Source organism: the organism of the source record quoted next, unplaced genomic scaffold (assembly GCF_019419815.1).
Source record: "Pyrus x bretschneideri cultivar Hongxiangsu unplaced genomic scaffold, Pyrus_bretschneideri_v1 Contig16, whole genome shotgun sequence".
Taxonomy (NCBI): Eukaryota; Viridiplantae; Streptophyta; class Magnoliopsida; order Rosales; family Rosaceae; genus Pyrus; species Pyrus x bretschneideri.
Window position 1 is genome coordinate 4,644,331 of NW_025999457.1, and position 13,750 is coordinate 4,658,080.

The 13,750-nt window shown below is 38.9% G+C and overlaps 1 protein-coding gene across 1 annotated transcript; it reads right to left on the reverse strand.

The window, feature by feature from the left end:
* Window positions 1-5,962: 5,962 nt before the first annotated feature.
* LOC103930297 (5'-3' exoribonuclease) lies at window positions 5,963-10,904 on the reverse strand. Its single transcript, XM_009339618.3, has 5 exons — window positions 10,339-10,904; window positions 8,587-8,711; window positions 7,462-7,776; window positions 7,197-7,366; window positions 5,963-6,512 (listed from the first exon to the last, which is right to left on the reverse strand). Exons 1-5 carry the CDS (start codon window positions 10,639-10,641, stop codon window positions 6,112-6,114), a joined length of 1,314 nt encoding a protein of 437 aa, XP_009337893.2. The 5' UTR covers window positions 10,642-10,904; the 3' UTR covers window positions 5,963-6,111.
* Window positions 10,905-13,750: the final 2,846 nt, after the last annotated feature.

Genomic DNA, 13,750 nt, shown 5'->3' on the forward strand with positions numbered 1-13,750 from the left:
CTTCTCCATCATGCCCTTTCAACCTCATGCTTAAGGAAGAACATCTTCTCCTTGCTGTAGGAAATCTCTCTCCCTGGTGCAGCAAACCCTTCTTGACTGCTACAAGATTTCCAAAAGCTCAACCACTGATCTTCTACCTTAGAAACCTCAACCACTCATCATGACCAAAAGCTCAACCACTGATCTTCTACCTTAGAAACCTCAACCAACCACCATGACCAAAAGCTCAACCACATATCTCTTACAAATTCTTCTCCTAAATATTAACGTAACTGTACCAAAATGAAGCTCATGCACTGTTATCTGCTAAACTTGTGGATCCCTACAACTGCTAGAAGCATTTCAACGTAACACCAAACCAAGCACCCAAGAGCCGCTGGAAGAACAACAAAGCATTTCCTAGGACTTGTTTTTCCAACGTAACAAATTTGTATCAAGTAAAATGGTTAACTCATAAATGGGGGATGTGAAGATTTTGTTCGCTCTTTACAACACAAAAAGGCCAGCAAAGCCTTCGACACAAAAAGCCTCCAAACACTCTCAAATTCAATCTAAAGAAATTTTTTCTTTTTGAACAAACGATATCATCTACCCTAAGACGGTGAGGGAGTGGGCTAAGCCTCATAGTAGACTAGTAATAATGTGGTTTAAATTTGTCCTTGGCAAGAATCAAACTTATGATCTCTCATTTACAAATGAAAAAAAAAATTGAAGTTTATTAGTGTTGTGTAAATTGTTTATGAAATAAAAATTAATTTAAAGACGAGAAGAAAAATAAAACTAAGAGATTGTTTTATACATGTATTTTTTCATAAAAAATAAAGTGACTCCACCGCTTAGCACCACTACCACCAATCGTACGACTACCACCACTACCACCAATCGTACGGCTACCACCACTACCACCAATCGTACGGCTACCACCGTCAAAGTATTAGAGCAGCTCCACCGGAGCTTTTTTTGCCCAGCACCAAGTCCAAATAACAGCCCGGCATGCTCCATATGTGCTCCAGCCCGCCAACTTGCCTGGCACCCAGCCCGTGCCAATCAAGAGCCCAGCCCAAAATGGACAGACCCATTCCCCGGTCTGTTTCTGGCGCGTGCACAACACGCGGGAGGCGGGGCGCGTAGCCGACAGCTTTGCAGGCGCTGGGGCCCGCGTGCAGACCCACTTGCAGTCGTCCGGGTGAAGGATACGTGGCCTCCTCAGAGCCGTTGGATTTCCAACGGTAAAAAAAATTTAAATTTAAATTTTAAATTGGACCGTCCGATCACAGATCAACGGTCCACGTTTATTTCACCAAAAATTAAAAAAAAAAAAAAAAAGGCCCAACGGTCAGAAATTTGACCGTTGGCCACGTGGCGTAATGAGTGCTGTTGGATTTGATTATTTTTCAAATCCAACGGTCCCGATTAATTACAACATTAAAATTTATTAAAAATTAATTAAAAAATGTCAAAATTTTTTAAAAAAATACAGAAAAATTTTAAAAAATTAATTTTTTTTTTCTATAAATACCTAACCCTCATCTTCCACCTTACATCATGGAATGTATCTCATCCACATCGTTTTCGGTCAACATTAATGGTGATTCCCACGGTTATTTCTTCCCAAGTAGGGGTATTAAACATAGGGACCTTTTTTCTCTATATATTTTCATTTTATGTATGGAACGGCTCATTAGAAGCCTTAATGAACTGCCTTGTAAACCTAAGTCTAAGTTGGTGTTTTAACATCACCATTTGGATATAAAGTTTCCAACTCAATGTTTGTTGACGACTGTCTAATTTTTGCTAAAGCTACCCCTAGGGGTGCTAGGAATGCTCTTAAAATACTAAACAACTTTGTGAATGCTTCAAGTTAAAAGATCAACTTTCATAAGTCATCTCTGTATCTCTCTAATAATTCTACAAGTCAGACTAGAAATGAGATTGTTAATGTTATTCAAATTCAGCATAAAACTATTATAGGAAAATACTTAGGGGATCTATAATATAGTTTTCTAGAAAGACCCTATGAATGGTAGTGAACTGCTCAAAAGGGTTAAGCAGAAATTAACAGGCTAGAAAGCTAGTGCGCTCTCAAAAGCTGAAAGGCTCACCCTTGTTAACTCAAATTTTATAGGTACGCCCAATCATATCATGTCTTGTTTTAAATGTCCTAATAAGCTCATAAGTAGGTTGAATAAGGAATGCATAGATTTCTTTTGGGGTAAGCAGATGAATTGCAATCCTATTTGAAAACCTAAAAGTACGAGTGGGTTAGGTGTTCGTAACCTTGATCACTTTAATAATGCTTGCCTTGCGAAGCCAAGGTGGAAAGTCCTATGTGATGATAACAATGGGTGGGTGAATATTGTCAGAATTAAGTATTTACGAAATGATGAGTTCTTGAGCACTAATCCCAAAAAAAAACCATTTGATGGCTTGGAAAGGCATTTTGGGTCCCAGATATGTGCTTAAGAGTGGTTTGAGATGGTCTGTGGGTGATTGTAAGAATATCTTGTTCTGGACCCATAATTGGGTTTTTTCTCGCCCTCTCTACCATCTCATTATGGAAAATCATCGTAACCAAATCCAATAGGATCTTAAAGTGGAAGAATTTATTGATAATCGTAGATGGGATAAAGAGAAGTTAGCGTAACTTGTTGATAACTATATTCTCACTAAGATTTGCATATCCTTTTTCCTTTACAACAGACTGAAGATAAGTTGATTTGGGACCCCTCTACAAATGGTAAGTTTTTAGTTAAGACGACTACTTGGTTGCAAATGGATAACCATGCCTTGTCTCATGTGTAGAATCTTCTCAACATACTTTGGAAAGGAACTCTTCCCCCTAAAGTTAAAATCTTTGGGTGGTGTAATACGAGTTTTCCGTTTGTAAAAATAACAGAAATGATCAAGAGTATATCTTTCTACAGTGCAATTTTGCTAAGCAAGTATGGAACTTGGCTAATGTGGATTTACTAAGATATGCTCCAGCTAGCAACAATATGGTGGACTGGTTGAATACCCTCCCTCATAAGGATGGGAAGGAGCTAAATACTTTTGGTAAAGCTGTAATGATCTCCTGGCAAATCTGGAATGACAGAAATGGTATAATTTTCAGAAGCGAGAATCCTATATGTAATCTAACTTACATTAGGGCAATGTTGGTTGAGAATAAGTTCTTTAAGGAAATGTCAGATGCAATGTTCGAGTAGGAACCATGAGTTGAAGTGACATTATAAGTGGCGTAAGCCGTCTCCTCTCTTTGTTAAAATCACTTTTGATGGGTCGGTCGTTAACTTAGTTGTAGCTGGAGGTTTTGTGGTTAGGACTATGATAGGGAACCCTCTAATTGCTGGAGCTTTAAACTTAGGCCATAATACCATTAATGTGGCTGAGGCTTTAGCACTCTGAGAAGCCATCTGATGGACAAAGGGGAAGAATTTCTCCCATATTATCAGTGAGGATGACTCAACGCTGATCATTGATGTTGTTCAAGGGAAGTGCGAGATGCCTTGGAACTTGAGATCCATCCTTGAGGATGTCAAGTGGTGTGCCATCGCTCTTCAGGAAGTTAGGTGGTGTAATATCTTTAAGGAAACCAAATTTGTGGTTGATGCTTTAGTTTTATTGATATCAAGTCTGTTAATCTTCATATTTGGGATGCTTGTATTCCGATCGAAGTTTTGAATACTCTATTGTTTGATGCTTCTGGAGCAGGTTGTAATAGAGGTTCTTCTCTTAATGAACTTCTTTTTCTAGCAAAAAAAAAATTTGACAAAAGTTTAATATAATAAAAAAATAAAAGTTTGTGGCTTTCCTCGACACACAACACAAGAAGTTTTCACGAGTTTCAAAAGCCTCAAGCTTCGTCATTGACTAAGTAATCGACTCCAAAAACTATGATGGATGATCAAGACCTAGGCTTCTTTACCAATTTTTTTGACATTTTGATTTAGTTAAAAGTTTGGGTAAATTACACAAAACTACCTCAACTATGAGTCGAACTACAATCTCATACCTCATGTTTTGAAAATTACAATGTCATACCTCATCTTACAAATTTGTTTTAATGTCATACATCCGTCAATTTTTCTGTTAATTTCTTTATTAAATGTTGACGTGGCTTGAGGAGGGGCCCACTATCTAGCTCAACTGGATTAAAAAATAATTAAATAATTTAAATTAAATATAAAATAATTTAAATATTTTTATAAATAAATGTGGGAACTAGCCCCTACAAACACGTCACCCTCACACTTCTTCCCCACCCGTCTCCCCCAACCTTCCTTAACCACCAAAACCAGAACCCACTTCCCCACCGTCGCCCCACTCACCAATCACCCTTTTCCCCATCGCCACCCTCACCCGCCAATCATCCTATTCAATGCCAAGAAGGCTAACAATGGCTTCACCCACAGCTCCCCGAGCTAGTCCATGTTCATGTACAACACCCCCTATCCGTCGACCCTCCACCTTAGCAGAATTTCGTCATTGATGCCTAGCTTGCCGTTAGGAAGCTCAATCCGAAAGAATCGAATCTCGTTGAACTTCTTCAAGACTTGGGTCGACGAGTGGTGGGTGATGCCAGTTTGGTCGAGGTTGTTGCTGTCGGCGGCAAAGGAATCTGGGTCATCTACAAATGAGGCCTTAACGGAAAAAGCCTTGATGTCACCGATCTTGTTGAAGATGAGGAGGAGGAAGGAGTCGGGGAGGCGATCACAGTGGTTGTCGTCAATGGAGGAGTAGGGTTTCGGGAAGACATGGCAGATTGTAGGTTGCAGAGGTGGATTTTAGAGAGAGGGGGGATGAGGAAGAAATGGTGGTAGGATGAGAAATATCCACGATGATGGGTTAGGCTTCTTGTTCTATCATTTTGCGAGAAAAAGAGAGAGAGAGAGAGAGAGGGTGGTGAAGGAAGATTAGGGGAGATGGGTGGGGCAGATGGGTGTGATGGGTTTTTAAGTGGTGGGCCCCAAATTTTTTTATCAAAAACTTAAATGGTTTTATTTTTAATTTTTGAATATTTAATTAGTTTTTAATCCAATTGGGTTAGGGAACGGGCTCTGCTTCAAGCCACATCAGCATTTAATAGAAAAATTAAAAGAAAAACTAACGGAGGGTTTGACATTGCAACAAAATCGTAAGATGAGGTATGACATTGTAATTTTTATAACATAAGGTATGAGATTGTGATTCGACCCATAATTGAGGTAGTTTTGTATAATTTACCCTAAAAGTTTTGTTGTACAATATGACTTGCTTCATATGATTTTTCATCTCTGAAAACAAAAGGCAAAAAAAAAAAAGAAAAAAAAATACAAAACTAATTAGTTCTTAAATTACTATTTCTAAAAATGAACACGGGTACTACTCTATTTCTTAAACTAAAGACTAACTACTTCTGAGAATTGAACACAGGTACTATTATTATTTTGTAAACTTAACACTAGTACTATCAATATTTTTTAAAACTGAACACTATTTCTAAAATTAAATATTTCTGAAACCAAACACTGGTACTACATTATTTCTTAAACTAATTATTTCTGAAACTAAATACGAGTACTATTTTTAAAACTGAGTGAGGGTTGGTGTGCACCTTGCACGCACTTTTGGCTAGGTTTTTTTCTTTCCTTCTTTTGTCCTTATCATTAAATAAAATTATTGAATAACTTGTGGTTAAAATTCAAAATTTTGAAACTATTTTCCTTAGTGTTCATTTTTTAATCTCTATGCGCCCCTTTTAATTTTTGTTATTGATTTTCTTCAATTCATTCGATATGACAGTCGAAAATTGAAAGAGATGCGTAAGATGTAAAAATGAGTGCGTGAATTACGCTACCCAAAAATAAACAAGTGTGGATTTAAAGAAAAGAGATGTCCAAAAGTCATATTTTTGCCTTTTGACGAAAACTTGAATAGATATTTCTATAAAAAAAAAAAATCCAGTTTTACATGTTGAGAAAAATTGAACAAAATTCATCTCTTCCACTCACTTGATAGTGTGACAGTGAAGGCAAAAGTTCCCGAAAAAATAAGGCAAAAACTAAAAGAGTTGGAACAATAAATTACATATCACCTCATTGGTACCTGAAAACATATCAATCCATGAGGATTTTATGTACTCTCTATAAGAACCTGGATACCTCCCTTATTAATTGAAACATGGGAAAGCTTCAATCTAATGGCCTCAAAAACTGCATTCTGCCTCTCATCACTTGTCAACCACAAATTGAAGCAACGATCAATCAGGTCCTTGCCGCAGCTTAAGTGGGAACCTCCTTTCTCAAACCTCGTAACCCTTGCTAGATTCAAATCCGAAGGCTCCTCGGCATAATTTTCTAAAATGCGCCGAATGGAACAGCACCAAATTGGTCGAGCTACTTTAAGAAAGTCACGCAAAACCAATACTGGAAGATTCACACTACCCAGCTCGGACTCGCGATGCCCACCTCTCCCATGGTAATCTGACCCTCCAAGCTTCAGCAGATCATAAGTATCAGCAAGATCACTGTACACTGTTGACAACACCAGCGGACAGAGATGAGTACAGAACTAAGAACATAAGAAAAAACTTCCATTGTTTCCAAGGACAACATCTACCAAATGAAAACCAGGATTCCACGTTTATGCCACAAGAAGTTAAGACATTTAAAGGCATAACCCAACAGGCACGTGATCTACAGATCTATTCATGCCGGTTGGACACAGCTCCAACCAGAAGCTCACCGAGTATATTGCATTATCATGATGAAAAACATTGTGTCTTACTGAAATAATTGTGCAGTAGAGAGTCACTGAATTGCATTTGACCTACACGCTTGTTAGACGACAAACAGTAAACTGACACTTAGATCCTATGACTCCAACGTATAGCATGGGTGAGTTGGGAGCAATTCCAGCTTGCTCCTCCTTATAGTAAAACATACAACTTTTCGACCATCTTAATAAGACGCTTTCCTTTTCTACCAGGAATATGACCTGTAACACTTAGCATGAATTTACCCAAAGTTGAAGGCCAAGCCCTCAGTCGTTTTATATTCTTAGAAAGAGATGCATAACGTGTAAATCTATTTGAAGAAAAAACATTGATATCCATTCTCTTTCTAAAGATGACAATGTACAAGTAAAATTTCTGCATCGACCGTGTAAAACACACATTATACAGAAAGGAACAAATAGTTGCATCTCGTATAGCATACCAGCTAGTTTTCCATCACTTCTGTAAACTTCGATCCCATGAAGACCAGCTTCTTTCAAACTTTTGACGATGGCAACTGGATTTTTCAATGACCAAGGATGAGCTAGCACAGCCACACCTCCCGTGTCACATATCAGTTTTATTGCTTCTTCTGCCAGAGGTTCGCTTCCCCTGAACTCATACAAATAAAATATTTCTTTATAATTGTTTCTTAGTCATATATACGAATCAATAGTAATCTGAAAACAGTAAGCTCAAAATATTACGTAGAGTATGCTGGTCCACCATCGTAAAGATAGCGGGCAAAAGCTTGTTTCAAATTTTCCACATAGCCGGCTTCAACCATCGCACGGGCCACATGCACTCTCCCAGGAGCAACTCCCTTGCCTGCAATCTTTGCGACATGCTCCCATTTAAGAGGGAACTTGAGCTTGTTCAATTTCAAGACCATATTTTTTGCACGAAGATAACGACCATCCCTTATATTTGACAAGAACTTTTCCAGATCTTCGAAACTTGTTGGTCCACAGCTGCTGTAGTATGCAAGGATGTGAACTGGCTCCTCTGGTGCAGACTCTCCTCTGAAACCATTGCGAAACATCATCGGAGGTGTTCAAGAACTACCGATATGGGATATTTCCTTTCCATTGCTAAAATAACCTTATTTCTCATTTAGTTTAAGGGTGCCTCGATTTGAACTCAAGTTTCAACTATAACCTTTTTAATGAATAATAAACTTCCAAATTACCCTTGAGTAAAATGACAATAAGCAACGTAGTTGGTTTAAGAAAGGAAAAATATCAGGAAAGAAGAATTTGAAATGGCAATCTACCCATAAACCCAAAACATTCATCACTCATCCCCTCCCACCAAAAATCTTAAGACAACTTGTATCATTTCTTATAATAACTTCATGATATTTTAGTGCCAAAAATGCTATGAATTCTCAAATAGTGTAACGACCAACTTTTTAGTTTTTCACAAAACCGTAATAGTCCATGTGTTCAGCAAACCACGACCGAATGCAGAAGATTTACCAAACAAACAAATAACCAAAACCAAAATTTCTTTTCACTAGGCTTGGACTTTCCCATTCTCGTATGTCAATTTTGGTATTAGATAGTAAGTCCCTCCACTATGTTCTTACAAGGTGGAAGATCCTACGGTTTTGGCAAGGATGGGAACTTGGTACCAGCTTAAGATCTTACTACCTCAACATGACAAACTCAAGGTCAAGTTTTCTGCAACCAAGGGTGAATGATGCAGGAGCAAAGTTCAAAATTTGTTTAAGTATATCCTTTCTAGTTTCTTATGTAATAAATGCAGTTTACAACAGCCCAATGTTGTACTTATTTAAAAGCATCCAGAAGGCATACTTCTTCCAAAGTTACCTTGGGTAGAATTTTGTACTTATTTCAACACCTGGAATTATCTTAATGCGATGTCTCCGAGCTGCTTCTAGGGCCTCGGGGATGCCAGACATTGTGTCATGATCTGTCAGAGCAAGAACTTTCACCTGTTATGAGCACATATATTAATTAAAGATCACTACATCTCAGCATGTATTCATGTATTTAAAATGTAGGAACCTTAGTTAACTGGCCAAAGAACTTCTAATGTCAATACATACGATATTTTGGGTCTTTTCCGACATCAGTTACACCCATGAGAAAAGATGTTGAGTAGAAAATCAAGAAATTGTTGGAAGAGTCATGGATTCTGTTTGTACCATATTTCACCAAGCCCGAAACTACCAAGCACGGGCAACTATATACCTTTGGAGACTTGCTGAAGAGTTCATGGTGAGGCACACTTGCCAAAGCACATGAGTTTCTCTCCAACTAGGAGACCAATCACCATGCGCCATGTGTCAACACCAGTATAAAGTATCTAGAGTCTCACATCGACAGGGGACAGCAACAGGCTGTAGCCCAACTTAGATCTTGCTAACGACAATTATGTGCAATCCCTTGTATTATGTAAAGACTACATTGTTAAAGAGAACTCCTCTACCCTCGTGGATGTAGCCCAACTTAGGGTGAACCACATATACCTTGTGTCTATTTCTCTTCCCCTTATCTCTCAATCTACTATCTTCGAAGGTCACTTTGTGACACTTTATGTTGTTCCAAAGTCAACCCGATTTTGTGCATCAACAGATTCGATTATGACATAGCCTTAAATAACCTCCATACATAAAATTGAATGGAATACGTATAAATAACCCTTAAAAATCATACATAAACCTCAACCCTTTCAACCGAATCACTACTTTAGCTAGCCCAAACCAGCACACTAAATTTGCTAAGTCATCCCTAAACATAAAGCTGTTCATCGTCTCCATCAACTACACTTCTCAAACTAGAGCATGGATATCAACATTCCCCAGCTTTCGGAAAATATAGTACAACACAAATTCAACAGCTATTGGAGAAAAACTTAACAAGAATTGAGCAAGACAATAACAGAGACTAGAATGGGCTGTAAAGAGCTATAGCCAACACTCCCCCACAAACTGGGAAATAGTAATGGCTGCCTCAACCTGATACAAAAGTAATTAGATTAACTACTGCGGAGCTCATTGCCTTTCCTGTGTTCGCAGCCTAATTAGATTAACTACTGCGGAGCTCATTGCCTTTCCTGTGTTCGCAGCCTTTTAAGGTCCAAATAAACCCTCTTCTTTCTACAATTAAGGTGAAAAAAAATTGTTCTCCCCTACCCTATGCATACAGCAAATAGAAGGTTAATTTTTTGTGATGCCTTCATAGTCCCCGAGTCTATTGAAAGCCAATTAAGTCTTCATTGTAACTAACATCCTTCGCCCGCATGAGGTTGAACCCAAGTCCCATCCTTCATTACAGCGAGTATGCTTAATCTGCTAATATTTCAGGCCAGAAAAAAAGACCCTAAACAGGTTAAAGATGCTGCATTTTAACCAATACAGGGTATGTCTCCTACTCCTACTACTAGAAAGCCAGAATGTGTGAGAAGATTGAATTCGACACCCACAAGCGGTTAAAGAAGTTAACATGTAATCTAAAGAGATTGACAAAGAAATTACATGATAGAAAATAAGCAAACTATAACAAGTTCAAGAACCGACACCCACGAAACGAAAGATTTTCGTTCAGAATTTAACTCACCCCATTTTCGTGAGCCCTCTCGACCAGCTTATAAGGCGAAAGAAACCCATCACTGCAATTTGAATGGGAATGCAATTCAAAGAGTAGCTTGTTTGGAGTGCTCCTTTGCACCAACGAAACCCCAAAATCATCCGACGCTGCAGCGGAAGAAGCTTGGTGCTGTTCCAAGAAAACCCATTCACTCACAGACTTGAAAGCTAAAGTCTGCTCGGCGGTCATCTTCTTCTTGCTCCCGCTCCCACCTCGCTTCTTCTTCTTCCTCGCTGTTTTCTTTGGGCTGCTCGAGTTGTTTGTGGCATCCATCACGGACTGCTACTGATCCAGGAGAACGAAGGGAGAAGGGCGGCCTACGGTAGAGCAAGCTAGGGATTTTTAGGGATATCAGATTAGATAGGGCGGCCTACAAAGAGTGCCAAGTTTGCTTCATACAGAGAGAGTTCACAGGTGTCCTCCCCTCTCTTCTACTTTTTCTTTTCGTCAGACAAGCTTGTACCCCCAACCCGTGTCAGAGATTTTTCACATCTAGAGACTTTTCGTCGGCACGAAATACGGATACATACGTTATACACGGTGGCCATGACTTTTTCATTTGTAATATTTGTTTAATTCAATTCAAATAATGAAGTTGCCAACTGCCCTATCCACACATTTTCCTAGTCGTAGATGTGTCCTGGATGTGGCTCTGTTTGTTACGATGAACTGTCTTTCTCCTACACAACACTAGCCTCAGGAGGTAACGTGAATTACTTTAACAAGTGGCTTCTTTTTCCCCAGTAGCATCTTATACTCCATGATTTCTGCATAAGAGCAACTCCACCCCTATCCACTTTGCGCCAGCACCCAGCCCATTTATCCACTTAATTGAACAGTAACAGACTCAATGAACAGTAATAGGCCAAAGCATCTCCACCCCAAAAAAAAATGTGCTGGCACCTAGTCTAAAAATGCGCTGGCACAAACGATCTCCACCCCTACAAAATGCGCTGGCACCCAGTCCATTTAAAATATTAAATAATTTTTTTATAAAATAATAAAAAAAAATAGTTTTAATTTCGGATAGGATTTTTAACCAATCTCGTCACGCCACGTGTCATTATCCGAACGTACTATTTTTTGAATAGATTTCCGCTAAGATTTTCAACCAATCCCGACAACCCACGTGTCACTTCCTGTTTACAATAATTTAGGCAAGATTTCGATAAGATTTTTAACCAATCTCGTCACGCCACGTGTCATTATCCGAACGTACTATTTTTTGAATAGATTTCCGCTAAGATTTTCAACCAATCACGTAGTGCCACGTGGCATTGTCCTGAACCTCATCTTCTTTTTTTTTGTCCATATAAACCCTACATCCCTACATCCATCCTCACACTAAACTCAATCCTTTTTTTTAGCTCAGAATTCTTCTTTATCATTTTCAAATCTTGAGTTCTTACAATGTCTTCTTCAAGGAGAGCGTATAAACAGTTGCAAGAGCAGCAGAAAAGGTTGTTGGCACAACAGGAAGAATTGGTCAATCTTGACCAAGGTGGAGGTGGAGATGAGGCCTTCGCAATGGAGGAGGATGATGATGATCACCATAGAAGGCGGAGGGCCTCACATTCCCGTCGTATCATGCAAGCTATGGGTCAGATAGCCAAACCTGGACGTGCGGCAAACATCGATAGAAGAAGGGAAAGACGAGGTAAAGATCTCTTGGAAGATTATTTTATTCCCAACAGCGTTTACCCTGATCATGTTTTTAGACGTCGTTTTAGAATGCAACGAAGTTTGTTCGCTAAAATCATGAGTGATGTTTGCAACCATGATCCATATTTTGTGCAAAAAGATGATGCTTTTCATGTTCTAGGTCTTCTTCCTGAGCAAAAAATTACGGCTGCCTTGCGAATGCTTGCATATGGAGCATCTGCAGATCAAGTGGATGAGATCGCAAGGATGGGAAAAACAACAGTTCTGGAGTCCCTGATGCGGTTTTGCTCTGCAATTGAAGCCCTCTACACCAATGAGTACCTTCGGCAACCCACGCCAAGGGACATGCGAAGGCTTCTTAGGAAGGCTGAGATGCGAGGCTTCCCTGGCATGATTGGAAGCATCGACTGCATGCACTGGACATGGAAAAACTGTCCAAGTGCGTGGCAATGAGCTTATGGCGACAGAAAAGGAGCCAAAAGCATCATTCTGGAAGCGGTGGCTTCTTTTGATACATGGATTTGGCATGCTTTTTTTGGTGTTCCAGGAGCTCAGAATGACCTAAATTTCCTTGCCCGATCTCCAGTGTTTGACGAACTGCTACAAGGGCGTGGGCCGAGATGCACATATTGGGTTAATGGTACTAAATACGAGGGACCATACTACCTTGCAGATGGTATTTACCCAAGGTGGTCAACATTTGTCAAAACAGTGCCACACCCGCAGAGTGAAAAAGAGAAACACTTCGCAAAGTGTCAAGAAGGGTGTAGGAAGGATGTCGAGCGTTGTTTTGGTATCCTGCAAGCTCGTTGGGCCATTGTCAGGGGTGCAGCTAGAATGTTTGATGTCGAGGCTCTTCGATCCATCATGATGACGTGTATTATTCTCCACAACATGATTGTTGAAGACGAGTATGATTATGATGTCGTCGATGAATACGAGCCGGATCCGATGAACAACTCAAGAACACAAATCTACTATGCTCATGACCGGACCGAAGATCCCGTGCAACACGAGCCGTTGGAACGGGATGGACGTTACAATGAATTGATCGTTCAACGATACACTTCATTGCAAGAGCCATACTGGCACATAGCCCGCCAGAATGACTTGATTGAGCATCAGTGGAGCTTGCACGAAGGCGAAGATAATTAAAATAAGGCTTGTGGTTGAAGAATAAAGTGTATTGTTTTTTAAGTAATCTTATTTAGTGTGTTTGCTTTTTTTTTTTTAAGTTTAAATGGTGTTTTAAGTTTAAATGGTGTTTTATGTAATTTTATTTGGTGTTTTAAGTTTAAATGGTTTTTTTTTTAAGTTTAAATGGTGAGGTTATGTAATTTTAATTTTAAATTAAATAAAGTTCTAAAAGTAAATAAGAAATTACATAAGAAATTAAATAAAGTTCTAAAAGTAAATAAGAAATTACATAAGAAATTAAATAAAGTTCTAAAAATAAATAAGAAATTACATAAGAAATTAAAAAAAGTTCTAAAAATAAATAAGAAATTACATAAGAAATTAAATAAAGTTCTAAAAATAAATAAGAAATTACATAAGAAATTAAATAAAGTCTGTGGAGTTAGGATATGTGGTGCTAGGATCTTGGTTGCTAGGATTTCTGTAGCTGGAACCCCCTTGACTTGTTTCGGCATCTCTTGCACGCCTCCTTCGCACGACATCTCTTTTTTCTGATGTCCAAAAATATTTTGAATTCGGAGAC

Coding starts and splice junctions, on each gene's coding strand:
- LOC103930297 (XM_009339618.3), bottom strand. CDS start 10,641: ATGGATGCCACAAACAACTCGAGCAGCCCAAAGAAAACAGCGAGGAAG. Junction 7,777..8,586: donor AGTACAAAATTCTACCCAAG/GTAACTTTGGAA, acceptor CAATGGTTTCAG/AGGAGAGTCTGCACCAGAGG. Junction 7,367..7,461: donor GGTGGACCAGCATACTCTAC/GTAATATTTTGA, acceptor GTATGAGTTCAG/GGGAAGCGAACCTCTGGCAG.